General features: G+C 39.2%; 2 protein-coding genes across 6 annotated transcripts in view; both read left to right on the top strand.

Moving 5' to 3' along the window:
• The window catches only part of pam (peptidylglycine alpha-amidating monooxygenase), a 41,496-nt gene extending 37,355 nt beyond the window's left edge, over positions 1-4,141 (top strand). For all 5 annotated transcript variants that reach the window (XM_086053227.1, XM_086053228.1, XM_086053229.1 and 2 more), the window contains one exon: positions 1,596-4,141. In XM_086053227.1, coding sequence (XP_085909353.1) covers positions 1,596-1,777 — 182 coding nt within the window. In that variant the 3' untranslated portion in view covers positions 1,778-4,141. The remainder of the gene's footprint in view (positions 1-1,595) is intronic.
• A 2,067-nt stretch (positions 4,142-6,208) lies between these two features.
• pdzph1 (PDZ and pleckstrin homology domains 1) lies at positions 6,209-19,704 on the top strand. The gene is made up of 13 exons (XM_086054050.1): positions 6,209-6,649; positions 7,387-7,448; positions 8,269-10,224; positions 10,313-10,474; positions 11,203-11,358; positions 13,506-13,607; positions 14,507-14,617; positions 14,742-14,920; positions 14,995-15,152; positions 15,224-15,266; positions 16,284-16,470; positions 17,176-17,311; positions 18,370-19,704. Exons 2-13 carry the CDS (start codon positions 7,388-7,390, stop codon positions 18,467-18,469), a joined length of 3,351 nt encoding a protein of 1,116 aa, XP_085910176.1. The 5' UTR covers positions 6,209-6,649; position 7,387; the 3' UTR covers positions 18,470-19,704.
• Positions 19,705-20,301: the final 597 nt, after the last annotated feature.

Genomic DNA, 20,301 nt, shown 5'->3' with positions numbered 1-20,301 from the left:
TTAATGGATTTATTGATTAATTGGTTAATTATTAATTTATAAATACATTAATTTATTAATTTACTATTTTCACTGTTGTTGTATGACAGATTTTTACTCAATGTACAGCACTTTGTATGCAGCAGTGGTTGGTTTTAAATGTTTGACGTAATTTATCAAATCATGTTTTGCAAAGCCATACTTTTCCAATCAGGCCAGTAGCGGTATGCTGCTGAATCTGGTAGCCACCTGTCTCATTGAGCCCCACTTCAAGTGGACTATAACAGTGAAATGGGACAACAAGTTATTGCGTCCACACCTTTTAATGAGAATCAAAATTGAATGTGTTGTTTCTCGGTTGATGTGCCACCACTCTACTCGGTTTCAGAGAAATACGTTTTTGCATACTCGTGCCTACTAACAGACTGAATAAAGAACCAAACAAGCCACCATTTCCATTCAAAACTTCAAGAAAATTTTCAAGCTTGGCAGAGGTGTCTTGGTTGTGTAGGATATTTATAGGGCTGTTCAATTTTGCCTAACAAGAAAATCCCGATTATTTTCTCTCAAACCCGATTTTACGATTACGATTTCTTTGTAAAAATAGAAAATTAATGAAAAATGATGTATTTTGAATGTCTTTTATTTTTCTTTCTTTGAACTCAAAATGCCAGACAATTTAACTTAATACACTCAGAAAAATCCATTGGGATTAACAGCATTTTACTTACACAATAGATTTCAGATCTGTTCTTAATCAAACCAATAATGAAAGAAGAAAGTGCATATACCATCTGAAACGAAATCATCAACATTAGAGAAGGTAGACAGTCAAGTCTGTAAACCAAACAGTCTGTCAGCAAGTCATTTTGCCAACCAGCTAGTGACTAGCCTTTCACCTTTCTCCCTGGTCTTATTTAAACATAAATCAATGATTAGTGCAAAACTGTCACTCAATAATACAATGCACTGTCAATCTTAAAAGTACGGATGCACTGGCTGCCCAGAGGTCCGTTGTAGAGGAGAGAAAAAAAGAGCCGCCTTTCAGACGTTGAGTTACTTGCTCGCGGGTTGTATTATACATGCGGGGCACACTACAGATCTATATTTGCCCGATTTGTTAACTAAACGCTCACTTGCCTGAGCAAATAGCAGAATCGCCGGTAGCCATGGATGGTGTTGTTATCGGAAAGTGCGCTCGTGGGAAGAAATGGAAATGCAGAGGCAACTACGGTGGCTTAGATGCACCAAAAATAAACCAATCGAATTTGAATGTTTTTAACATCGTTTTATCCGGAAAATTCGGTTTCGGTTCAAAATCGCTAATCGAGCAGCCCTATTGGCCTACTGAGAGAAGCATTTTTGCAATATTCCTCAATTGTGCAACTTCTGAGGCATTCAAAGCTCAAGGCAACAAAGTTTACTGGTGTGCCTATTGTTTGATCACACTTTTTCATGAAAAAGTATAATATATAATATAATGCAACATAATGTTGCTTTTTTTACAGCATGCTGCTGTTTAGCTATTTTTAAAGACATAATTGTTGATAAAGTGTATAATGTGGAATTTGATCTACACATAGTCACATTATTTGTGATGTATCCCCTCCGGTCAGGTAAAGCAGTTGGCAGCCTGAACCTCGGAAACTTCTTTGCCTCCCATAAGGGTTACAGTCGTCAGGGCTTTGACCAACTGAGTACTGAAGGTAGTGACCAGGAAAGGAATGATGAGGAGAGCAGCGAGTCTGAGAACGAAGAGTACTCCGCCCGTCCCCCGCCGCCTCCGTCCTCCTCTTAAGAGATTTGGACCCCACCGCAACCTTTTGCTTACATTGCCAGGGTGTATGTTATGTCATTCATCATCATGTAACTGTTGTGTTAGATGCCTTATTGTTTATATATTTAAGTATGGACTGTACATATTTTTTTTTCTATAAATAAATACATTTATTTAATCTTAATTTAACATGCTCTTATAACGGCCTTGGATTCTCAACTTGAGCAAAATATTGTGAAATTATTTCCTATAGTTGAATTTGATTAGAGGTTTTGTGCTCTTGTTGATTTGAGGTCAATATATATATTTTTTTTTAATTCACCCAAAGTTTTTCACATTGTATCATTTGACACATTTGACATTTTATGGCAGCATACAACCAGCATGAATATTTAAAAATACATACTAGAATATGATCACAGTTGGGTGAAAACAAAATACTCTGGGATATCCACTCACTTACAGTATATCATGGCTCTTGAATAGTATTAGTTTCAAAATGCCTTTAATGGTATTTCTGGTTTGTCTGGGTTTTTTTTTTTTTGCTTGTTTTTGGTAATAAAGGTCTAAGCTAGAGTGTGGTTCAGATACTACAGCAACGAAATTACAAGCATTTGTGCTGGTTATTGTGCTTGTTCCATAAAGATGAGGATTAAGAACAGAAAACTCCCATTTATGCTTGTTAATAATGCTTAACATTATTATTTTGGGGGTGGTTCATTGCTCATTCAAGTGAGTTTTTATTTAACTTTCTATAATTTGTGATGTTAGACCAGCTTTTCATGAGATTTGGACTAGTAAACATGATTACATACAGAAATGTCAGAATTCTAAAGAATTATTGATATTTTATTGTTTTTTTTTTAAATTTATATTATTTTGTGGGATTAGTTTAACAACAAAAGCGCATTCTTCCACGCATAAATATCTTCCGTGTATTAAAATTCCACATTGTTATATTTCTATTCATCTTTCGTCCACGGTTTGACTCTGTGACATTTCTATTACAATAGTGTGCCTTTTCATATTTTGCCTTTATCATCTGCCATAATAAAATGTACCATGGGAGGAAAATTGCTGCTGCTATTATAGCGTGTACGCTTGTACTGAATCTTCTTCCTTCACCGTCAGTGGAAAAAATGACATATTTTCTCATAAGTGTTTTGTGGGAATGTAAATGGTCAATAAGACTCTGGGTGAACAGCCTAGTCTATAGCACTGTATCCAGGATTAAGTTACTCTCATTTCAATGATTTAATCTATAGGCCATCAATCCATTGACTATACCACTTATCCTCACTATATAACAGGGGCATCAGACTCATTTTTGTCGCGGGCCACATCGTGGTTATGGTTGCCGTCGGAGGTTCGTTACGACTGTGAGCCCATATAAATGTATGTAAATGCGTTTTATTAGCGCATATTTGCGACAAATTGATAGATAAGTGGTTTTGAAATCAGAAGCTGGTAAATTGTTCAACAATTTTTCAATCTATTTTAAAGGGGGGATTAGGAACAAAAAATCTTGAAATATCTGTGTTGTTAAAAGTGAAGACAATTTGAAAGTCACATGACGTCAACACATGATTTACCTTCGCCGGCTACATAAAAGGATGTCGCGGGCCCCCGGCCTTGAGTTTAACACCTGTGCTCTATAGGGTGGTGAGTGAGTTGTAGCCTACCTATCCCAACTGAGTAGGCAAGAGGCAGAGTACACCTTGAACTGTTGGCCAGCCAGAATCAAAGGGCATATTTAGTTAGTAATCAATAGTACAATTGATTTTATTTGGATGATCATATACAGACACGGAAAATGTACTCAAATTAAATCTGCAAGGGAAAAATAGTCAACGATTTAGGTCTGAATTGATCTACTTCCAAACTTGTGTTTGTTTGAACACAACAAATTTGGTTCAACGAAACAAGCAAGGGAAAAACAGCTCAAATTTTAAGATTATTTTTAGTTACATATTTGAACAGAGACTTGTATGTTTGGAAATGTATGTGAAATTAAACAGGTACTTGATGTTGAAAAATGAATGGAAACTAAAATGTATGCCTACCAAAGTCAGAAATGTAATTTGAATGTTGAAAGATATGTCATTAAATGCATTGGCATGATATTCAAGGTGAGACCACCACCACCAAACAAGGGATGGTTGTTTTCCCGGAGTGTTACACTTGCTTGATCTTTCATTTCCTTTCACCAAATACCTGTCTGTTCATCTGCTTCATTTGTCACTTGAATGATTTATGTATTAAAAGCATGCTATAGAAATAGGATGTTGCAGTCAACATGTGAACTGATATTTATTGTGACTATTTTGCTGCAAAGGTACTATTTTAGTAACAATGTTATTTGTGTAATAAAGTGTTTGCAACGCATTCTGGAGTCATGATGATGTTTTTGGATACTTTTTTGTTTTGTTTTACGCAATAGCCATTCACTGTCATTGTTAATCTATGAATTCACCTGTGTGCAATAAAAGATTTATTTCTTTAATAGACGCCACCTGTGGAGACCGGGGACAGTTTTAATGCAATGTAAAATGAAATATTGACAGGTGGGTTGCCTTTGATATTTTGAACAAGGTATGATGTAAAACCTCAGGCAAAGTAAATCATTTGCTGACTACGTTTACATGCAGCCAATATTCATATTTCTTATTTATAGCATTTGAAATGTGATACTGCCTCCTGACAGTGATCCTTTTGCTTACGAAGCCAGAAACACAGGAATACTGAATAAAGGCAACAGGTCTAAAAAATAAAAATAAAAAATAAAAAAAGTCCAAGTAACAATAAATAAAATAATCACCTTGTTAGTTTCTTTTTCTGCGCTTACTGAGATGGTTAAATCTGGAGGGTTGTCCGAGGCAAGAGGTGGAAGTTGGGCGAAGAGGAGGTCTCGACAACGGCCACTGCTCCCCACCAGTCGACTGCACGTCGCGGTGACATATTGTGAGCTGTCTCGCTGAAGATTGATTGTGAAGCCACGCTAACACAGGGGTTGCCCAGGACCGACCCGGGGCCGCTTTATAAATGTGTTGAAAGGGTCCATAATCAATGTGTGCTTCGATTCACATTAGTTCTCAATTTTTTTTTTAATCGGAAGATTAATATACTGTAGCTCCGGGCGTACACGGTTGTTTGCTTGGCTCACGGGAGACATGTCACGTACGCCAGACAGGTAATCATCGGTGTATTTCTTCAGACGTGTCACATTATCACGTGGGTTATGCAACCAATCGGGTACCTGCATTCAGGTAACACGAACCCGCAAGTGAAGCGCTGGCGACTGGGGCGAGCAAAATGACATTTTAAGAAGAATGGTTCATTATTTTGCAGCGAAACAAGACGAGGACGATAGCGAGGAACTTTTACCACACCATTCCGTGCTCCCCACCCCTCACCATACACAATGAATGGGGTTGACACAGGGGCGGAGCCATGGGTGGGCCTGGGTGTGCACAGGCCCACCCACATTGACAGACTGCCCACCCACTGGGATTCATGGAAAAATATATATACCGGTGCTTTAAAATTGTTAGTATATTATTATTGAATTATTTTTTAATTTGTGTTTCGTTGTGTTTTTTTTTATTTTATTTAATATTAAAAATGGCATAATTGTGGTTGTCTAAGGCAGTGTTTTTCAAACTTTTTTGAGTCAATTCACATTTATTTCATTGAAAAAATCCTGCGGCACACCACCATCTGAAATTGTGAAAAACAAAAAGCTTATTTTAACATCCATCCATCCATTATCTGTACCGCTTCTCCTCACAAGGGTCGCGGGGCGTGCTGGAGCCTATCCCAGCTGTCTTTGGGCAGTAGGCGGGGGACACCCTGAACTGGTTGCCAGCCAATCGCAGGGCACACAGAGACAAACATCCGCACTCACAATCACACCTAGGGGCAATTTAGAGTATCCAATCAACTTACCATGCATGTTTTTGGAATGTGGGAGCAAACCGGAGTGCCCGGAGAAAACCCACGCAGGCACGGGGAGAACATGCAAACTCCACACAGGGAGGCCGGGCCCGGATCGAACCCACGACCTCTGAACTGTGAGGCGGACGTGCTAACCAGTCGACCACCGTGCCGCCTTATTTTAACAATATGTGTTATATTATTTAAATAAGCATTTTTTAACATTGAAGAATGACTATCTTATAACGTTTTGAATAGGAATGAAATAAACACAAAGAAAAAAATATTTTATAATGTTTCTTATTGATAGTGTGAAACATGGGCCTGTTTGGATAAACATGCGTCACTAATTCGCTTGTCTCTAAACAAAGACAATTAACTACCTGCTGCTCCCACCTGCTGGTATGGAAGAGTACTACAATGTAGTAAAGACATGATTACGCTGCCAGGCGCTAGAATGCACAAATTAGATTAATTACCCATGGCACACCTGACAATATCTCGCGGCACACTGGCACAGAGTTTGAACCGTTGACAGCATGCTGCGTCCGGTTATGGTCGTTTTTCGAAAAGGGCTTCAGGAGCCGTATGAAACCGGCCAAAGAGCCGTACGCCGTTTGCAGCCGCGGGTTGGCTAGACCTGCACTAAATAATTCAAACAAGGAAAACATGGTAGCATCCTAAAATTAATAAAAAGCCATCACGCAGGAATAATGTTCTTTTTACTACACCATTCCGGTCACATTGGCAAGTGATAAACGAAGGGCATTGAATTAATATGTTTCACACCGGCATTGCTTGTTGTGGTCTCTCTGAAGATTAGACATAGTAAGCTGCTTTACGTTTGAGAATAGCAACAATAAGAAGTGGAGCAGTCTGCACAGTCAGTGTGGCCAGTGTGGAGGAGCTGTAATTGTTAACTTCAAACACAACATTTTCAGCAATATTTGCCATTCGAAGGTAAGTCACCATCACAATTTGTAATCATGTACTAGCAATATAACTTCCCTGGGATACCAAGTAAAAAAAAAGAAAATGCAAACTTGTTGCTTTTTTGTGGTATACTGACTGTTCAGTAGTTTTTACTTTTTGCGGGGAGCGGGGCTTTGGTTTTTGTTAAATTGCGTCGCCACTGCCGTGACCGTCATGAATGGCACAACACTGGAAATTTTAAGTGTGTTCGTCCCAATTAACAAGGTTGAATAATTCTGGTCTGAAAAGTGTGGAATCGGTTAGATTAGTAAATTGGTTAGATGAGTACTTGCAACAAGACCTATTCGCTACAAAAAAAAAATAAAAAATCACATTTTCATAGGGCTCCAGACTGTCCTTAAATGGTGGTATTTTGCTCCTTAAATCTGAGACAGTGCAAGTAAATTTTTCATCTACTCGAGCTTGTGCAACCAGTAAATTTTCTAATCATTTTTTAAATTTTTTTATTCTTGAGTATGCTTTGTTGCTGTCAAACCTCTGCTCCACACTTTTGCCCATTCATCAGTATTAGAGTGAAAATTTGTGGAGTGAATATTTCCATTGCACTTCAACTTAGTGTGCGCCCCTAAATGTTCAGGTTAGGGGGGCCACTGTGCTCCTAGGGGAAAAAAAAGTTAGTCTGGGAAAAAAAAGTTAGTCTGGACACCTGCATGTTCATACAAAACAATGTATATTAGTTAATGTGAGGCTGTTTTGAATTTAAGAATGAGCAAAAGGGGAAGGAGAAGATACAGCAGGCGGAGGAGGAGCTCCAGCAGCAGTAAACGTGAGTGATGTCATTAATCTTGTGCTTAGTAAAGTCACATTTTTTTCGCACCTGCAAGCATGGCGTCAATATTTGGCCTTGACCTCAACAGAACTTATGGACTTCCTAAGGCTTTATAGGATTATCACATTAACTCATTCAGTACCAGAATTCTTTCTGACCCTCTGTGAAATGACACATTAATATGTCATTGGGATGGAATGAGTTCAAGTTATGCAGGTTATGGCCAAATTTGTGAGGCCCCTTCTGAAAAAAATGATTCATTGCACTCAGTTACAAAGTGCTTCACAGCTAGAAACAAACTATATATAGAGAGACAAGGCCCTCTTCCTGCTTCAGCTGCTAGTGGAATTTGAAAATATCACCATTGCCAATTCATGAACATCATTGATTGTCAGATTTTAGCAAAGCTATTTAAAATGCAACAATATATGATTTTATTACTCTTAAGCAGAGTTATCCCTTTTTATCCAGCTCAAGGCATCAGTTTGGTTACTCATTTAGTTTCAAATTTACTAATGTAATCTTGTATTACATCAACATGAAAATACAAACTTATGGTAAATAACGTTACAGATATACTACTATTTCAACAATAAAAATGCCATTTGCCTATAAATGTGTGCCAACTTGATGGTTAAAGAAATAAATAGTCGACCCAATAAATACTGACCCTTTAAAAAAACAAAAACAAGATGTATGTGTTATACACCGTTATGGAAATGACCAATCAATAGAGTTATCTTTAATGTATATGTTCAGTAAATATACTTCAAATCCATTCATAATTTTAACAAATGTGTGAATATTTTTTTTCCAGAGAGTGTTACCAGTATACCATGTACCATTTCATACAAGCAGGACAAAAACAACAGTGTGGGCTATAAACACGACATCTTTGAAAAGAGGGAGAAAGAACGTCTTGGGAAGGAAAAAGTTCTGTCATCTGAAGATGATGAAAAATATGTCAATGCACCGCCAAGGGAGAAAAGACTTAAACAAGATCATCTTATGAGTTGGTTTCAGAACCAAAGTACTTATGCCACTACAATAGAGCATGCAGAGAGAGCAGTGAAGATAGTGACGTCTGTGTCTGTTGATAATATGAAAGACACGCCATCGAAGATCACATTCCAGCAGGTGCGTGAGCCTTTAGGTGAAAATCATCATCATTCAGCTACACCAGTTACAAACATCATAAATATCAACTGTATCGGACCACATGTGAAACTTGAAATTAAAGAAATCACTGTGCGCAACACCTACGGCATCAACACGAATGTTATTATTATAAATGAAAAGGAAGACGATACTGAGGGATTTGGTAAGATCAAAGATGAACACAGGTGGAGTCCAAATAATGAGCAACAAGTACAATATGTGGCCAATGGCAAAAGTCAAAATACATCAAATTATACACTCAGCATGAGCGAGGACGCAAGAAAAAATCGTTTAAAATGTACAACAAGCGGTCCGAGCGACAGTCAATGCACTGATCAGGATGAGCAAATATCAAAATACCCACCATCACTGATGAACGTCAAGCCTCAAAGAAAGAAGCGGCTTTTTTGCAAAAGCTTCAGTAGTGATCAGTTCTGGGACATTCCGCCACCTCAAGAGTTTGCTGACCTGAAATATTGCACTTTAGAAGGCCTTGTATGTGATCTGGATTCCTGTAAGATCAGTTCCTGCAGCAAAGCGGATACACAACAAAAAGGATCTGACCAAGTAACCATGAACTGCGGTGAAGAATCTGGACACACATTTTACGAGAAAGTAAAGGAAAAGGCAAATCTAGCCCCTACATCGGATGACTTATCAGAGTCAGACAACTACAACTCCATGTCCACGCGACCTTTGTTCTCTACCAACAAGTCTAGTTTACCCAAAGATTTCTCCAAATGCCAGAAAAGAAAATCCTGCATCAGACACAACAGTGTTGCCACTGTAGAACACAGAGAATATTTGTTTCCAGAGAGAAGACGCCAGACATTTCCTAGCATCTCAATGAATCGAACTTTGACGCCAGAAGATCTTGAGACTTTTTCCACAGGAACCATCTCCCCTATGGTCCAAATGAAGAGTTTGCGAATCCCAAACCTCATACCTGCCTGCATAACCTGCCCTGAAGATCTTCCTAAAAATACATTTATAGTCAGTAAACAACTCCAAGAACGAAGCAAACACGGTGATCCTGATGATTTTGTTGATAAAGCAGATCAAAGTCAGGTGACAGACAGTGGATTTGATCAAGAAATGGGAGAACTGGAGTGCCACAGTCCAGAGCCAAGTGTAGGTCATCTTAGCCAAAGAGCATTTGCCATTCAAGTGATTCCTCCATCCCGCAGTGGTTCAGAGGAATATTTTGTGCAAAGTCACCCAATATCACCAGGCCAGAACAGTGAAGACAAAAATGAAAATTCAATAATTAAGACAACAACTGGTTTACTCAAGCAAAATTTCCAAGTGGATTCAAAATTAGGACGAGGCAGTTGTATGCAAGGGCCCAGTGCGCCCACTTTGCAGGACATCGATTTCCCTTCAGTAAGCACCTTGAAACCCGAAGCATTTACAGAAAATGCAAATCTGTCCCTGTCACTGAGAGTTGAGAACACAAAAGATCCACAATCGAACGGAGGAAGCTGCTGTTCCGAAGACTGTGCTAAATCTTCTGCATCATATGTTGCCAATGGAGTTTTAAACACAGAAACAAACACCGGTACTCGAGAACATTCCAACAACAGTGAGCGACCAGATAAAAAGTCCGTAACCAAATGTAAGTTACAGTAATGCATAATAAAATGACTAATTGAAGCTGGATATTTGGATAAATGTCTCTTGTGATTGCTTCAATGCAATTCCAGGTTCACTGGAGACCAAAGAGCATCTAAGACTTGTTAGCCACAAAGATGCAGACAGCGCTACACCTGATTCCTGGGCCAGGAGGCGAAAACTGTTCAAGGACAGCAAACAGTGGAGCTCTGCTGGAGGAAGCTCATTTACCAGTGACATCACTGAGGAATCAGGTAGTTATCAAACAATCACCTCTGGATATAAAAGTACTGAAACAGTAACACTGGGCAAAAGCACTTGAACAACACCAGAATTGTTTCTGCTTAGGATGTGAGTTTTATTTAAAATACACGAATCAAGCAGCAAACTTACCTGCATCAAACGAAACAATAATAATCAATGTCAGGTTATAGACGATTACATAGACAGGCGAAAATCCACTTCCACCTTTTGCTTAATCCAGTTTTTTTTTTTAAGTTTTCCGTTTATTGTTTATCGCCTGCAAAATGTGCGTCCGTCTTAGGCGGATAGACGGACCGGTCCGTCGGCTAGGCGAAATGCCCAGTTCTGAAAATGAATATCATTAATTATTAATAATAACATATAGCCAAATAGTAACATCAATAAAGGTTATTTGACCAAATGTGTTATTTCAGGAGTGTGAATCAAACTGTTAGCCCTTCGCAATAATCAGTACCCAAGAAGTAGTTCCCAGGTTCAAAAAGGTTTGTGACCCATAATGTATATCGTTGTATCATTAAAGTAAATAGTAAAGTGTAGTAGCTGTTTTTATTAACAGTAAAAGCCTACTCAGATTAAAAAAACATATATATTACAATTGTACATTGTGTATAAAACTGGTAGCCCTTAATCAGTGGTGTTTGGTGACCCCTGGTGTACAAATAACATGTTCCTGGTTTTTATACTTTTGATGCACTCTTTTTTTTTTTTTTTGTATCAGAGGACGTTCACTTGATGGATCCGACAATTCGAGACAATGAAAACAAAGGATTCTATGCAGAGACGTTCCATTCCGCTGCATGGCTATATCAAGGAGAGAAAGAGGTCCCTGGTTCCATTTCTTCCAGCCTTAACACTCGAACTCGAGCTGTTTCAAGTAAGCTGTATTCATACTGTACACACGGTACCGGTAAAATACATAGCCATCCATCCATATTCTGCACTGCTTGTCGGTCAGCTGACTTTCGGCGCAAGGCGGGTATATTGAACTGGTTGCCAAATGGTTACAGGGCACATATAGTCAAACAACCATTCACACCTGTGGACAATGTAGAGTCTTCAATTAATTTAACATATGTGTTTTGGGGATGTGGAGGGAAGTCAGAGTACCCAGAAAACCACCCAAACAAGCACTGGGAGGACAAATAGTTATGCTTACTAATACAATTTGAGAGAATTTGGAGAATGTCTACTGAGTACACAAAGCCATTGAAAATTGAGCAATTTATTAAACTTTGTAGTAGTTTTATTAAAGTTGGAAATGTATCTTATTTTACCGATTTTATATTTGAATTTCAGGAAAGTTTTTTTGTACCCTGTGCCTTTAAGTTCCAGGATAATCAAACCTTTGAGTCATGTGACAAATAGGAGGCACCTGTGCCAAGCTAAATATTCAGTAAGAAGCCCCCATAAAGTCCCTCTGTAAAAAATAAATAAATAAATGTGAAAACAGTGAAGCATGGTTGTGCAAGCATTAAAGCGGAAGTCAACCCAAACATATATTTTTTAAGAAACTGTCCTATGCAACCCACTAGTTGAAACACGGCATTCTGATTAATATTGTGTTTGTGGAATATGAGTTAAGCAGCAAAATCCACAGCTTTTTAGTGCTCTCAGGGGGCGGCCATTTTGTCATTTCTGTCGACTGAAAATGACATCGCAACTACTCAGGGCTCAGGTAACGACCAATCCTGGCTCAACTTCAGCCGTGATTGGTCGTTACCTGAGCCTTGAGTAGTTGTGATGTCATTTTCAGTCGACAGAAGTGACTAAGGCTAGATTGACACTGCAGGTCTTAATACTCAATCCAGATTTTTTTTAAAAATCAGATTTTTTTGCAAGCGTTCATATTACATTATAAATGCGACCTCGATCTTGTCTGCTGTAGGAACACATGCGTCGTCAAAGTGGCCCGCATGCGCAGAAGGAGAAACGGTTGACGTCACTCCCGACGTTGTGTTTGCGGAAGTAAATGTGGTCCAGCGTGTCGGGGCATTTATACAGTCAAGCGATTAGGTAGCAGGTAGAAATACAGTATTTGGAGAAAATCACGAGGCGACGTTTTAATATCTAATTTCATGGAGACATCACTAACGATGACGTCACATCATAACCGTGCATAAAAAAGGAAACGATCTGAGCTGTGGCTGAATTACTTCGATCGCCACAAAAAATCCACTTTATGTTTCATGTTTCAAATGGGATTAAATTAAAGTAAAATATAAAGTCAATAGTGTTACTTAAAACAACTTCGCGAATTGGATCCCCTGCTGCCAGCACTTGTCCTGTGCCTACGCGGAGCACATTTTGGGCTCCGGATGACATCAATGTCGGATATATGCGACATGGCCGCATTGGAAAAGATCGGCTACGTACCCGATCTAGGACCACATATGAAAGCGACCCAGGTCGCATTTGAAAAAAATCGGAATTGAGCCGTTCACACTGTCATAAAAAAATCAGATACAGGTCGCATATGGGCAAAAAAACCCAATATGGGTCGCATTTGCCTGCGGTGTGAACCTAGCCAAAATGTCCGCCCCCAGAAATGGCTAAAAACGAGTGGATTAACTCTTATTCCACAAACGCAATATTCATCAGATTGCCTTGTTTCAACTAGTGGCCATAGAACATATTCTTGAAAAAAACTATGTTTGGGTTGACTTCCCTTTGAAGGATGTTTCTCTGACTATGGTGTCAGGGGTATTTGTTACATACCAAGGATCATGAATCAGTTTGTATGTATTCAAATGCTTGGACACATTTTTAAACACACTGCTATTATTTTAGATAAATTTAATGTGGACCCAGTAGATGTAGTTCAACTTTTGAACTACTGTACATTTGACTTTTATGACAGCACTCTTTTTTTGTGGGCATCTCTCAGTGTGTATCATAAATCTATTTGACAATGTTAAAAACGGATTATTGCAGTCTTCTTGATAAAATTCCTGTTTTGGATCTCATTAGAGTTCATCTTTTGTACCACCTACTGTCTTCATGCAATGAATGTGACTTTTTCAGTTCGTGAGAGGACTGTGAAGATCAAAAAAGGCACAGGAGAGTACCCTTGGGGCTTTCGAATACAGTTCTCTAAACCCATTGTGGTCACAGAAGTCGACACAAGTAAGAGAATCTCAAACATTCAAAGAGACTGACCTCCTCCTACACTTTAAATAGAGATTCCAAGTTGGTCTGGCAGCACTTTAAAGATTATGTTCAATGTTGAGCCACTAGTTTAAACACGTCATTCTGATCAATATTACGTTTCTCCATCTCAGTCACTTTTGTCACTTCTGTCGACTGAAAATGACATCACAGTTGCTTAGGGCACAGCTACAGAGAGAAGTGACAAAATGGCCGCCCCGACATGGAAAAAAATGGTTGATTTCGCTGCTCATATTCCACAAATGCAATGACGTGTTTAGACTGATGTACAGAGCTGGGCATTTTACTCAAAATTGAGCGTCCGTTGTTCATCATCCGTCTACAGCGTGGGTACCCTTCCGTCATCCGCCTTTTTTTCCGGTAGAAAAAAATAGTGCCCGTCCGCCTTTAATTTTAAACAGCTGTCCGTCGGCGAGTCGGACTACACGTCACGATCGGGGGTGCAAGGCAGTCTTCAATTGCCCATGTCACATGCAGGGCCGACTACACCATCTGCAAGGGGAGATCTTGCAGTTTACCTGGCAATGTCATGCAAAGACCCCAGCGAGTCTACTTCTGTTTCTGCAACGTCAAGCACATACTGCACCTCTGACCGCCCTGATTTAGAAGCAAATGAGGGATGCCGCTAGGATTGGCCTAGAAAATACTACATTCATCCCACAAGGGCGCACAAAACCGCAAACGCCCCGTTCCGCCCAATTCTACCTTTGCAAAGTCCCGCAAAATACCGAATGAAGTCAAACTCCACCCATGCGCACATTTACTGCACTTTGCGCTAGACTTGCGCATGGCAAGAAAACAGGGCCCCACGTATTTAATCTGGTGCCCAACTTTTTAGTGTTTGTGTGTGCTTTCAGATGGGGCTGCAGAGGAAGCAGGTTTGATGGTCGGTGACTATGTCCTGGCTGTCAATGGAACTGATGTCACCAGTATTTCTCACTCTGAGGCGGCTAATTTGGCGCGACAAGGTATGCTAATTTCATGCATGAGTAATTACCCACTTCATCTAACTGTACACTAACCTAGAGACTAATGGAAAAAAAAACATACGATTATTGGATTTTTATCTTACTTGCAATATTGATGTTATAGGTCCAGAGGAGCTAACATTGACCATTGGTTCAGACATTGGTCGTGTACCTAATTCTCCCAGACCTGCATGTCGTGGATATCTTCACAAGCGCACCCAGTCCGGTCTGATTAGAGGATGGAGGAAGAGATGGTTTGTACTCACACATGACTGCTGGCTTTATTACTACAGACACAAACGGGTGAGCTGTCATTACTTCATTTCTGATAAACAAGTCCACAGAGTTTACTGACATTAGTTCATGTTTTGTTACAGGATGAAGGCAAAAGTCAAGCTTTAGCAGCTTTAAAGATTGAAGGGGCTGAGGTGGGGCTGGATCTTTCCCTTGGAAAACCTTTTGTGTTAAAGTGCCATCCTCTATCCGTGAATAGGGTGTACTACCTCTGTGCAACTTCCAACCAGGAGATGAAAAGGTAGGTGGAAGTTTTTAAGACGTGAAAATGTTTACTACGGTGTATTTAATCAACTTTTGTTGTTGATTTAGGTGGTTGGAAGCTATGGGGAGAGCTATTCATCCTATTATACAGGTATGAGTCAAGCCATAAAGCAAAAGGTTCATTCAAAACCACAAACAGTTTGGATGAGACATTCGATTAAAACTGACCCCAGTCAGTGAAATAGTCAATGTATTTTTTTTATTAACTTCACTGATGTGCATGAGATGAGCATTCTGTCCCAGGGACGGAAAGGGACGGCCAGACGGCCATTTTGTGGACGGACGGAGGGAGGATGAGAAGTCTTTTAAAAAGGACGGATTAAGCAAGGACGGAAGTTCTCTAATCGTCAAGTACCGACTGACTTGTTGTGTTTGGGTTCTTTTAAAAAGCAAGACCACTGTTCTCTTCTGCAATACCACGGAGCCACCGTTACATGCCTGCACAGTGCACAACTCTTTCCATGTTCCCTGCAAGATTTCACAGGTATAGTCTGCTTGCTCCGGTCCGCATCATCATCATCATCATCATCATCATCATCATCATCTTCATCACATCATGACGGTCTTGTGTTGGCAGCTAAATGCTATCTTGGTTTAACAGTTGTAAACAATTCAATCCACTCACGATACTCCCAGACGTAAGTGGATGTGAATAGGAAATAAGACAGCTAATGAGCTTTAAATAATGCTTATGAATCATGAAACCTCTACTCACCCGTCACCCACAGCATGCATGCACAGACGTTTTTTTTTTTGTTTTTTTTTGGGGTGCAACAGTGGGGGTGAGGGGAGGTTGCGCGGACTGACCGAATGTAAGGATGGAAGCGCTTTAAAAGTACGAGGACAGACGGGGTCGGCGGACGATCATTTATAATAAGGACAGAGGCACGAGGACCGAAGGGTACCCAGGTTGTGGACGGAGGTCGGACCAGCAAAAAAGGGTAAATTGCCCATCTCTGCTGATGTGGTAGGGATACCGGAAAAATTAAAACTGCCTTTTGACATTCCGAAAAGTAACTTGTCTACAGGGCGTCTGCTTAGCGACACTAATCATCTGTTATATTTGGCACTCGGACTAATACTAATCTCCTCAACTGTCGTGTTTCAGCACCACGTGTGGGTTGATGTCACCAGACACAACTCCAGTCTCCCTCCACTAGCTGTGAAAAACCCAGAGTGTCTTGGGTTGCTTCATAAAATGGACAAAGCCAAAGACATCTGGGTGCAACACTACTCCCTTTTGAAGGATGGCTGCCTCTACTTGTACAGCGGTATCCGCGCAACCCATGCACATGGTATGGAAATATAATCGGTTAAATGTATGTGATTCGGCAGGATTTCCATATTAGTGCCCAGCTCAACCTAGAAAGAAAGATTTAAAGGTATTGAAAATGTGTTCATCAGCTCACATAAGTGAAACATTCTATAGGGCCAATTTACAAGAAAGGTTCTCTCAAGGCACTTTTCCATAAGGAGCAGATCCGGGACAACTCAACCACACGAGCAAATATATACGCAAATATATATGTCAGGGGTCGCCAACCTTTTTGCAGCTGAGTGCTTTGTCTTGGGTACTGTTTAATGTGAAGGGCAACCAGTTCGATACACACTTCTAAAATAATCAATTCGGGGAAATTACTTTTAACTGCCGGATATTTTCAGACACTCTTTTACCCTAATGTTTGAAAAAAAAAAATTGAGAAAAAATATAAATAAGTTCCTGGCATTAAATGGCAGGACTGTGAAAAGACAAGTAAATTCGTCAATGACAGTGAATGAGTTAATAATGGTATTATTAGGGCCTGACCGATTTAATCAACCGATATTAGCTTTTAAAATAGTCCAAAGTCTGCAAAAAAAAATCAGCCGATTGCTTTTATTGATTGATTGTTTTATATATAATGTACCCCCCCCCCCCCCCCCGCAAAAAAAATAAAATAAAAAAATTGGTTGATGCTCAACTTTATGAATTCATCATATCACACTGTTTTTGTCTTTAGGAGGGATCTATCTTCAGGGGTATATGGTGCGAGAACAACATTTTGGAGGCAAGAAATCCACCATTGAGTTGAAACCCCCATCTGATGAGTTTCAGACTTTCTACTTATGTGCAGACAATCCAAACGAGAATAAACGGTAGGGGACTTTAATTCTTATTTTATTTTACAAAACATGATAAAGGATTAAGAAAAAAAAGGTATCCATGAATCACTGCAATGTATAGTTTTCTGATTTTCAGTGTGAGATGAGAATATAAAGTATCTGATGTAGACAAATGTACGTATTTGGTAGTTAAGTTAGTGGCTCGGCCGCAGTTCGTTAAAGCAAAAGAGGCACGGAGTGAGAACTGGAAACATTTTACATTTTACCTTTACACGGCCGGCAATCAAAGCAATCCGAAAGTTAAAACAGTCTGCAAAGCCACACATACCACAGGAAGTAACAATGTGGTCAAAAGAGCTCGCTGAGCTGCATTGTCAGAGGTTAAAGAGCGACATCTTAGCAAATGTGACAAATTTAATCAACTGACCCTTAGATAGAGGTCTAACAAGTGTGAATTATTTTGTGACAAGCAAATTTGTGCCAGTGTGAATTATTTTGTGACAAGCAAATTTGTGCCACACATCTATTAACTAACTAAGCATTAACTAATAGTGTTGGTTGTAGATTAGTTAATATATACTGTAGGGGTGTAACGGTACGCTAAATCACATTTCGGTTCGTTTTTTTGGAAACTTCGGTTCAGTATATTGAACAGATTTAAAAAAAAAAAAAAAGTTTATTTTGAAAAGATGACAAGTAAATGGTACATTTTTGGGAAAAAAAAACAAACAATAAAAGCGAACCATTCGGGTGATATTCCAAGAAATTACACCAGAATAAAAAAATACACTAACAATAAAGTTAAAATTTTGTAAATTATTAAGACACTGAAATCTTTAAACACTCAGCAGCAAAAGCCTAAGACTCTATGTATGTTTGGGTTCCAATCCAATCAGGATAATGGCACATGCAATGTGCATATCACAAACGCTTGTGATAAATTATCGTCATGTCATCTTCCAAACCGCTTATCCTATATAGGGTCGCGGGGAGTTGCTGGAGCCTATCCCAGCCGTCAATGGGCGAAGGCAGACTACACCCCGAACTGGTCATAAATTATCGTATTAGTATATATTTTTTTTCTTTTACAGATGGATTATTGCTTTTCAAGCATCAATTAACAAGTGGCTGCCTTTACATCAAGCCCTTCAGGACTACATGAGTCGACCACCGGAAGCAACGAGAATGTAAAACAATGAGATTCAAATAGGTAATATTGAAATGAATTATACTAGTCAATATTTTAATGTCAGTATGCACTTGTAAAACGTTTTATCGAGTTTTCTGATCCATTTTTATCAGAAACCACATATTGATTAAAAATTAAAGACCCTGTAAAATTATTTTTGTGATTTGTTTCGAAATATATTAAATAAAAAATATAAACATGAAATATATTTCGAAGTTCTGAAAACGTGCATAGACCGATAATAAAGTACTGACTTGTTGATTAAAGCGTTAAACTCTTTTTACACCGATAAAACCTAGTGACGCCTCTGGCTCACATTGTGACAGCAGACATTTGAGCACATACTGTGAGAACGTACTATTTGAGTCACAGGTAGTAGTCGAGAGGAGCGCGTTTCCAACCGTTTCAGCGCACACGCCCGCAGCATCTCAGAGCTGAGGAAAAGCCTCGATTTTTTGCCATTTTGAAGCCTGATTTTAAATACTTGGTGATTTTTTAACTTTTCTTCATTCAAATTTAACAGACTCGATTACAACACTCAGTGTGTGTCAACTTTATCAAACTTTTTTTTTCACTTTACAGGGTCTTTAAATAACAAGCTGTGAAATCTCTTTAACACATAAGTGCAATACAATCAATAAGTGCAATAGCAAAGGTAAATGATTACCCCCACAGATGACTACTACTGTATAATACAGACATATTTTATTCCCAAACCTGTGAATAATTGTGATTCCTCTGAATAAGTATGTGATTTTGATCTATTACTTTTGCTTTTATCTTTAATGCTGCTAATTACGAGGAGATACCGAACTAATTTTCATTATTCCTTTAACAGTGACGATAAAGTTCTATTTTTTTCTATATCATAATGTTTTTCACTTTCCAAGATTGGGAAAGAGCCTCTTCACGTTCTGCACTGCATCACATTGTTTATAACATCAATTTGCTTTTCTCAGGGTTTTTTTTTCACGCAAGTCTGCTATTAACATTACTTAGCTTTTGTGCAGAAATGGTGAGAAAATATATTTTTTTTAATCATTGTGTGTTGTAAGTCATGATTTCTGTGCCCTGCGACTGGCTGGCGACCAGTTCGGGGTGTAGTCTGCCTTCGCCCATTGACGGCTGGGATAGGCTCCAGCAACTCCCCGCGACCCTATATAGGATAAGCGGTTTGGAAGATGACATGACATGACATGACAAGTCATGATTTCTAAATAAAGTGTATGTGAATTTACTGAGTGGTTACCTCACTTCCGTGCATGCAAAGTGTGTTGCCTGTCTGTCAAATTATTAAACATACAGTATGCTTGTTCTTGTTCATCTTCTTAAATACTAAATACGATTTAGAGGCGAATATTTTTTTTAACTGTGTTTTGACTGAGGGTGTTGCTTGGTTTAAAGATTGTGAAGTTCATTTCCCGAATTACTTGTAACTGTCATCTGACCATTCGCTCTACTTTTGAGTGCAAGTCTAGCACAAGGTGCGGGTTAAATCTGTGCAAGGGCGGGCAAGACATTGTCTTGGTATTTTCCAGAGCTGGGCACTTGACCCTTTTTTGCCGGTCCGTCCTCCATCCGCGACGCGGGTACATCCTTGTTCATGAAAATAATCGTCCTCCGACCCTGTCTGGGCTTACATTCTGTCGATCCGCCCCAAAAATAAAAATAAAAAACCCTCTGTGCACTCATAAACATTATTTAAAGATGATTAGCTGGCTAATTTCCTATGCACATCCACTTACTGGCTGGGCATATCGTTTACAACTGTTTAACCAAGATTCAGCATTCAGCTGCAACACGACTGTCGTGATGTGATGAAGATGATGATGAT

This window comes from Filicampus tigris, chromosome 15, assembly GCF_054856515.1.
Source record: "Filicampus tigris isolate MCC_2025a chromosome 15, RoL_Ftig_1.0, whole genome shotgun sequence".
Taxonomy (NCBI): domain Eukaryota; kingdom Metazoa; phylum Chordata; class Actinopteri; order Syngnathiformes; family Syngnathidae; genus Filicampus; species Filicampus tigris.
Note: the sequence above shows the minus strand (reverse complement) of the source record. Positions and strands in the feature narration are given on the sequence as shown.

What these genes read in the sequence shown, in the direction of transcription:
- pdzph1 (XM_086054050.1), top strand. Translation starts at nt 7,388, where the DNA reads ATGAGCAAAAGGGGAAGGAGAAGATACAGCAGGCGGAGGAGGAGCTCC. An exon ending in ATTACTACAGACACAAACGG is followed by an intron (nt 14,921 to 14,994) that starts GTGAGCTGTCAT and finishes GTTTTGTTACAG; the next exon opens with GATGAAGGCAAAAGTCAAGC. An exon ending in AATCCAAACGAGAATAAACG is followed by an intron (nt 17,312 to 18,369) that starts GTAGGGGACTTT and finishes TTTCTTTTACAG; the next exon opens with ATGGATTATTGCTTTTCAAG.